At 46.7% G+C, this 8,324-nt stretch overlaps 1 protein-coding gene and 1 pseudogene across 3 annotated transcripts; one reads left to right on the plus strand and one right to left on the minus strand.

Annotated features, from left to right (window-relative positions):
- Positions 1–991: 991 nt before the first annotated feature.
- MRPS17 (mitochondrial ribosomal protein S17) lies at positions 992–3,923 on the plus strand. 3 transcript variants are annotated; one of them, XM_006756081.2, is made up of 3 exons: positions 992–1,079; positions 1,648–1,789; positions 3,494–3,923. In XM_006756081.2, the coding sequence occupies exons 2-3, from the start codon at positions 1,667–1,669 to the stop codon at positions 3,761–3,763; spliced, it is 393 nt and encodes a 130-aa protein (XP_006756144.1). In that variant the 5' UTR covers positions 992–1,079; positions 1,648–1,666; the 3' UTR covers positions 3,764–3,923. The 3 variants fall into 3 exon arrangements, with proteins under 3 accessions (XP_006756144.1, XP_006756145.1, XP_015414481.1); XM_006756082.2 differs by lacking the exon at positions 992–1,079 and adding an exon at positions 1,146–1,257; XM_015558995.1 differs by lacking the exon at positions 992–1,079 and adding an exon at positions 1,281–1,427.
- Positions 3,924–4,634: 711 nt separating this feature from the next.
- LOC102764215 overlaps positions 4,635–8,324 on the minus strand; it is a 4,089-nt pseudogene continuing 399 nt past the window's right edge.

Consider the following 8,324-nt stretch of genomic DNA (forward strand, 5'->3'; position numbering starts at 1 on the left):
TTCTGGCAGTCCCAGACTCCTGCTTATCCTACTGCAATTCCCTCACACCCCAGCCCGTGTTCATGCTCTCCTTTAAGCCTTGGGTGCCCTCCCTACATCCCATGTCCCTCTCCTCTCAAGTTCTGCCCCTGGCCAGGGGCTAAGTATTGATCAAGTCTCCTCTCTACAAAGTTAGACACTCCTTTCTCAAAGCTCTCATTACTCCTGCTTGTTTTAGAATTCTTTCTTTACTCACCTGTCCCTACAAGACTGTGGATGTTCTAAGAGTGGGGGTCTCCTCTGATTCATTTTTTCTCTCTTGTCTCGTGTCTAGCACAGAATCTGAGAATAAGTTTTCCATAAATGTTTGCTAAAGAAGAAATGGGTGTCGGACAGACCAACATACGAATAAATGATTTCCCCAGCCTTCCATCAGGTGTTGCTAAGATGTGTCAGTGATCAAAGACAATTGACCACACCCATATCATGGCCCTCAGATTGTGCTGGTAGCCTATTGTTTTCTGTTCCTCTTAGTAATTCCCGAACAGCAGCCTAATACATTCCCAGATTTCCCTCTATCTGAAAAGGTATCATCACGTGGCATGCTCGTGGCCCACCTAACCCCTTTAAAATTTGCAAGTATATACGCACCCACACCGGACTTCTACCCATCTCCCACATATTGAGAAACAACACCTAAAATCTTTAAAAAATACAAAATTTTATATTAAAAGCGGCTGTGGGGGCAGAAATTCTTAAGTCTCAGCATTTAGTAGCGTCTCATGTTTCAGTATTTGATGAATCAATGGAGTTCCTTTGATTTCGAAGGCCTTGTCCAACGCTCGGGAGGGAGCTTAATGTTAGAAGAGGAAACCGAACGGAATAGGAGACCCACTACGCCCCCAGCGACGCTCGGCCCACGGCTCCCTTAAGGCGTGTGAGGGGGTGGGCGGAGTCCTGCCTTCAACCCCGCCCAGAGCCGAGGAGACCTACGACCAATGAGAGGGGCGGTCCGAGGCGGAGCGACCTGCGTGCGGCGTGACGCAACCGCGTCCGACCGGCTCTCCGCGGGTCGCGCGCTGGGACTTGAGGGTGTGGAGGTGAGTGCGGGCCACGCACCGCAGCTGCAGGGGTGGGATCGGGGTCCCGGGCGCTCCCGGGTGAAAGTCCTGGGGACTGTCCACCGGAGCGGAGGGGTCACCCGCCCCCAGCCTTCCCCGGGCCGAGTGGGCTGTGCTCAGTATGACCTGACTGATGCGGACGCAGCCCTGAGTCCAGGTCTCCGTCACCGCCAGGGCACCCCCGCCGCTCCACCGAGGCCCTGCGCGCCGCGAGGAGCGCGGGGTGGAAAGAAATGAGGGACAGCAGTAAAGGCCAGCGTTTGTGCGCGTTGGGCTCCTCAGAGCGCTCCTGTGAATAGGCCCTGTTGTTTTTCCCATTTTGCAAAGGTGGGAACTGCGGCTTAGAGGAGTTAAACTTGCAGCGTTGTAAACTGTACAGATGGAGGTTGGGTAATTAAGGAAATAGGGAATCGTGTGAGCATCTCTAAAGTGGCGATCCCAGAAGGCCAACAAAAGCCGTTTTTGAATTTGAGCAGTTCTAGTGACAAAATGCATTTAGTGAGTCATAACCTCCCCCAAACATTCAGCGTTGAATTTTGTTTTCCAGGTGACCAGAGCCACCTGAAATGTCGATAGTTCGTTCGTCTGTCCATGCCAAATGGATCGTGGGGAAAGTGATTGGGACAGCAATGCAAAAAACCGCTAAAGTGAGAGTGACCAGGCTGGTTCTGGATCCCTATTTATTAAAGGTGAGAAACAGCCCTGCTTTCAGTTGGCATTGATAAATCACCCACACATCCTGGGTTCCGAGCAGAAAAACACTTCTATCAGTAAAAACACATGGAGCACCTGCTGCATGCCAGGTACTGGGCTGGTTTAACAAAGTGAATTATTCGTGGTGTGTACTCACATTCTGAGGACACGGAGAGCTCATTTCAGTTCAGTCTGGTAAGCACAGTAGTCTCTGTGTGTAATGGACTGTGGGAGCAGGAAGCAGGACAACTTCTTCATTCTCGGGTTGCTGAAGGAGCGCATCCTCGATTTAGAGACATTTGAGCTGAATCTCAAAAAGGATTTTATCCAGAGGACCAGGTTGGGGGAAGTCATTCTGGCCACGATGAGTAGTAGTTTGTGGAAGTTCTTTTAGCCCTGAGAGGGTAGGACATTCTACAGGAACAGTGGGTATTTGGGCAAGGGTGAGCCCAGAGCTTGGCACTAAGTAGGCACTATTGAATGGGTACAAGAACAACCAGAGCTGGACCGTGAAGAGGCTTTTATGTTGTATTTTGGATTTCATCCTAAAAGCAAAGGAGAGACAGACTTGGAGATGGGTAGGTATGAGGATTGGAGGTCAGGATATGGGTAAGGAGGCTATTGAGAAAGTCCAGGATGGAAACGATAAGGACCTGAACAGTCAGTCCTTGGAGCAATGGGGAACAGTTGATTTCAGAAAGGACAGAGCCCTTGCTTTGCGAGATGTGTAAGGAAGGGAGTGGGAAATGTCAAGGATGTTCTGCATTCGAGATGGTAGAAATGCCAGCTGTTATCTGGGATCAAACACAGGAGTGAGCTGAAAAGTGATGGCATGATCACTGACCTTAAACTCAGAAGACTTTAGTTTGAATACTGACCTGTCGTTTACTAGCTGTGCACATTACTTGGCCTCCCTGAGCCTGTTTTTCTCATCTGTAGGTGGCAGTACCTGCTGTGGACGGGCTGCCTGGAGGAATAGATGATTCTAGTTATCCATGGTTTGTTTGCAATACGTTGGGCTAGACATGGAGCTAAGTGCTTTATGTATATTACTAGAGGCCCGGTGCACGAAAATTCGTGCAAGAACAGGCCTTCCTTCCTCCAGCTGCCGGCGCTGGCACCCGGGACCCGGGCTGCTTCCCTCCTGCCGCCCACAGGCACCCAGGACCCGGGCTGGCTTCCCTCCAGCTCTGGCTTCATCAGGAAGGAAGTCTGGAAGACATCTGGTCTAATTAGCATATTACCCTTTTATTATTATAGAAGATGCTTAATTCTCTTGGTATCTTTAGAGGTGCAAATATTAAAGCCTCATTTTATGGTGGAAAAAGCCAAGCTTGGGGTTAGGTGATTTGTCCTGAATTACACAGCTAGTGGTGGCAGTAGCATGTTTATGGACTGGAGAGAAGGTGCCACTGGAGAAAAGAATTTAAGTAGTGTCAAGAAGGATGGTAATCGATAGAGCAAGAATACTGAAGAGAATACACTGGAGAGCTGGGGGACAGGATCATCTCTGGAAAAGTCATTGCTGTTTTCCAGAAGTTAAGCAGCTAATTTTTGTATTGGAAACTGCCTTAAATATGTTATCTTCACCCCCCCTACCCCCTAAGTCCCAGCTTATTTTCTGTGCATTGCTTTTTCATATTCTGTACTGCACTTCCAGATCACAGATGGGAACTGCTCATTTGTTCTTCTCTCAACAGTATTTTAATAAACGAAAAACCTACTTTGCTCACGATGCTCTTCAGCAGTGCACAGTTGGGGACATTGTGCTTCTCAAAGCTTTACCTGTTCCACGAACGAAACATGTGAAACATGAGCTGGCTGAGATCGTTTTCAAAGTTGGACAAGTCATAGATCCAGTGTCCGGAAAACCTTGTGCAGGAACTGCCTACCTGGAGAGTCCAATCAGTTTGGAAACCACCCATCTAACCAAAACTCCGGAAGAACACAGTACCTCTTCAGAACAGTGAAGGAGGATTAGAAAAACCAGCCAGAGGGAACGGCTTATAAGTTTGCTTTATGGAAAAGAAATTTTTCTAAGTTTCATCACAAACTGATCAGTTTTTCTTCTGGTATTTATGAAATAGCTAAAAGTAAATGAATAAAGCGTTTGTTATAATTTTCCAAAAAGGTTTATGGTCATGTTTCAAATTTCCTTTTCAGTGAACATGCTTTCCTGTTACACTAAATGTGCCTAGCAATCTGCTGTATTATTTTTTAAGCTCACTGTTTTAGATGTGTGTGTGTTTGTTTGTTTTTTTTTCATTCAAAGGAATCTTGAATTTATTTTAAAAGCTTTATTTGGAAAGGAGAAATCTTTTTGATACCATAAACAGGTAAGATCACATTAAGCGAATGTTTTTGATGGTGTATATTCAAAATTAATTTTTTCCTCTGATTTAACCAATTCCAAACAGAAATAATCAACATGTTTGGGGCCCTAGCTGGTTTGGCTCAGTGGATAGAGTGTCGGCTTGTGGACTAAAGGGTCTCGGGTTCAATTCTGGTCAAGGGCATATGCCCAGGTTGTGGGCTTGACTCCCAGTCAGGGGTGTGCAGGAGGCAGCCAATTGATGATTCTCTCTCATCATTGATGTTTCTATCTCTCTCTACCTCTTCCTTCCTCTCTGAAATCAATAAAAATATATTTTTAAAAAAAAAAAGAAAATCAGTTAAATAAAATGGATATTGATGGATTTAAAACAAAGATTTAAAAAATAAAAAATAAGAGTAAACATGCTTGGGGTCAGACTATCTCAGATTAAAATCCATATTAATAAGCATGTTGATATGTAGAAAATAAAACCTAAAAGTTCTGTGTTACTTTTTTTTTTTTTTTGATAAAACTGCACAAAAAAGGAGGCATCTTTATTGCAATAAGTTAATCCAGTGGATAGGTCTGAGAAAGCACAAATCAGTTGGTCAGGGCAATAAGGGCCTCTACCACGTTGCCCATGTGTTCCCTCAAGCTCCGCTCTGTGGCTGCTCTGGAGATCTCCATCTCTGTCATTATCAGCTCCAGATCTTACTTCTTGATGGTGACTTTTGCCAGTTCCTTCTCCCGCTCTTGTTTGGCTTTCTGCTCCCGGGAACGTCTGTCTCCAGGTTGGAGCTCTGGATCTCCTTCTCCTCCGCATAGTTGGTCACTCTCTCCAGGTCCGCCGCACCACTGTCATGCTTCCGTGGCTTCTCGGGGGGCCGCTCCCAGCCGCTGGTCTCGGTCTCCAACTCCAGCTCCACATCCCCCTCTGTGGCCGCCGCAGACCCTGTGTTACTTTTTTTTAGTATTGTATCCTAGGTGCATTAAATAGGAAGGAGTTCTTAAAACCTGATACATTGATGAAGTTGTAGTACTTCTCACACGTGCATTTGAATTGGAAAGTTTCAGTTTTGTTGCTGTCCATTAATTATGATCCTTTAAATTTTGACCTGAAAAACAGAGCTGAGTTCAGTTTTCTGGCTCCTAGGCAGAGATTTGGATCATATTTCAACCTCAACTAATAGGTGTATTATACAAGCACAGGGTTTCAACAGTGACCACAGGCACTGCCCCTCCCCGACACCTCCCCCACACCCCGCCCAGGACTCTTCATGGCACACAAGCACATTGGTGGGAAGAAATTAGAGTAATTTCCCAAGAGATGAGATGGTGCTCGAACTGAATGTTAAAGGAAGAGTCTCCAGGCCAGTAGATGAGGGGTGTGGAAAGGGCATTTAAGGCAGAGGGAACAGTATCAAGTCCTCAACGTATGAGAGACTTGAGCCATAACCAGAGGATTGCTGGAACATTTTGAACAAGGGTGGAAATCAGATAGATAAATAGGCAGTAATTATCCTCTAACTGGTGCTAGGTTATTTAACATTTGTAAAAAGAGTGATATAACTAGATTCACGTTTCAATACAAGAAATAACATCAGTGTAGAGAATAAACTGGGAGGGAAAAGATCAGAGGTAGGAAGACTGGCCTGTTCAAAGACTGGTCCTAAGACGTAAACAGTTGGGCAGGGAAGATGAAAAGAGGTTGGTAGATGATGTTGCAAAGCAGAACTCTCAGGGCTTGGTACCAGGGAGGATAAGTAAAAGGGAAACATTTAATGCTGTCTAGGTCTCTGGCAGGGGGGGCTGTGAGGTAGCAGCTATCCTGGAAGGGACAGGACACCTGTCTAAGCCATCACTAAAGCTCAAATATTTTTAAATGTTTACATATACTCTATCATTTTTATCTTTTAAGATAATTTTTTAAAATATATTTTATTGATTTTTTACAGAGAGGAAGGGAGAGGGATAGTTAGAAACATCGATGAGAGAGAAACATCGATCAGCTGCCTCCTGCACGCCCCCTACTGGGGATGTGCCCGCAACCAAGGTACATGCCCTTGACCGGAATCGAACCTGGGACCCTCCAGTCCGCAGGCCGACGCTCTATCCACTGAGCCAAACCGGTTAGGGCTTAAGATAATTTTTTAAATCGTGGTGTAAAAGGTATGCTTTAGGAATATGACCCATATTTAGTCTATGGTGTTGAATAACCTGTCACACACCTGTGAAATAAGAGTCCTCCCCCAGGAAAAAGCATTGGGTTAATGGAACTACGAAATGGAGCCCTAGCTGGTTGGGCTGAATGGATAGAGCGTCTGCCTTCAAACTGAAGGCTCCCAGTTCAATTCCGGTCTAGGGCACATACCTCGGTTGCAGTCTTAATCCCTGGCCCTCGTCAGGGTGCCTGCAGAAAGCAACCAATTGATGTGTCTCATATCAAGGTTTCTCTCCCCCTCTCTAAAAATCAATGGAAAAATATGCTGGGGTGAGGATTAACAAAAGAAAAAAAATGATTGGAGAAAAATGCAGAATGAGTGGCTTAACGCTAAATAACACAAAAGCAAGATCAGCAAAGAAATTTCTACCAAGTTTACAATTCAGGAAAATAGATTTGAAAGCATTTGTCTCCTGGAATGGAGCTGAGAATTGGGGGCACGGGTGAGAAAGTTACCAGAGCATATTAATATTACTACCTTGAGGAGGCCCTGTCTTCTGCTGTGCAGGACTAGGACCTGTCCTTTCTGCCCTGGGGATAGTTCACTTCAGCCTCTCCTGTGGATCTGGTCAGCCTCTGTAGCCTCACTGAGCACACCCAGTTGGGATCAGGAACTCTCAGCCACACAACCTCTATCCAGCCTCCTGCCCCTGAGTCCCTTGGCCTTTACACTGGCCTTTAAGTGACAGATGCATCTCCCTGGTCTGGGCAAATCCTTGTTGCCACTCCTCCATACACAGGACCTCTCTCTCTCCTGGCTGCCTCCCTGCCAGATGAAGTTGTTCAGACGTTGCCCCCGTCAGAAAACTGTACCAGTTGAGCCCCAAAGCTTCCTTCTCGGCCTCCAATATTGCCAACTTCAGAGAATCCCTCAGTCCGCAAGCCCAATTTCTGGCCCCACCCCTTCTACGGAGACCTGCCTGGAGAGCAGAGACCTCCCAGCTACCTAGTCCGAAGGGCCTTCTCTGGGCCTCTACAGATTCACACTGGCCTTGAAATGCTGCCTTTAATGGGTGGGCGTCCGCTACTCCTTGCTTCTCCCCGCTTCTCTCACTGCCCAACTCCCTTTCTGCCCCCATTGTCTTAGTAGCAGTTTTCATGGTTACATGTGTGGCTCTTTTATCTTACAGCAGGATGCACTTTCCCCAAACAGTGCCATCCTGACTCACGCCTTTGTTTAAGTTGCTTCTTCTGCTGCTGGGAAATGTCCTCCCTTACTCCCCTGGTCAGCTCCTCTTCCTCTGCCTGTGGTGTCAGCTCCCGAGTGTCTGCCTCCCACTTCACAGCCACTGCCGGTTGCACGCTCTCTCTTCCTTGCTCCCTTCGCATCTTGTGACCCTGTCCATTTCAACACCTGACACACTTGACCCCATCACTTCCCATTCTGCCCCACTGGGCTGGGATGGCTTGAGGGCAAGGATGGAGCCAGAGCTGCTGAAATGAGCCCAACAGTGTACGTAGTTCCGAGCCTATGAGAACTTGAGTATGTTTCCATCAGAATGTTTTTATTAAAACTGTATGCAGGTGTTTATTTTTGTTTATGTGGAAAAGGCAATATGTATTTACACGGCACAAAATTTCAAAGGTATGCGGGGAGAAGCCTGCCTCCCACCTCTGTCCCCCAGGTCCTGGAGTCCCCAGCGACACTGTCAGCCTTTTCCTTCCAGCCTTGCCCATGGTCCTGTGCGCACTCCTTTCGCAGGAGATCGCTCGTTCTTCTCGGGCTCCTGGCTCCTTTCTCGTGGCCGCCGGGCTTCCCCGCGCCGGGACTTCCTTAGAAGACAAAAGCAACGTGTCAACTTCTCTTCGGGAGTAACTAAACTGCCAACAATTTCCAACTCTGAAGGAAAAAATTAAGGTAGCAGTTAACAAACCAACCACAAATTAGTATCATCTGGAAGTTGTTAAAGCTACATTGGCCCCAGCACCAAACAATTAATTGGGTGTGTGTTGCTTTTTAAAGCTTCTCAGAACATTCAAATTAGCAGCCAACATC

This window comes from Myotis davidii, unplaced genomic scaffold (genome assembly GCF_000327345.1).
Source record: "Myotis davidii unplaced genomic scaffold, ASM32734v1 scaffold554, whole genome shotgun sequence".
Taxonomy (NCBI): domain Eukaryota; kingdom Metazoa; phylum Chordata; class Mammalia; order Chiroptera; family Vespertilionidae; genus Myotis; species Myotis davidii.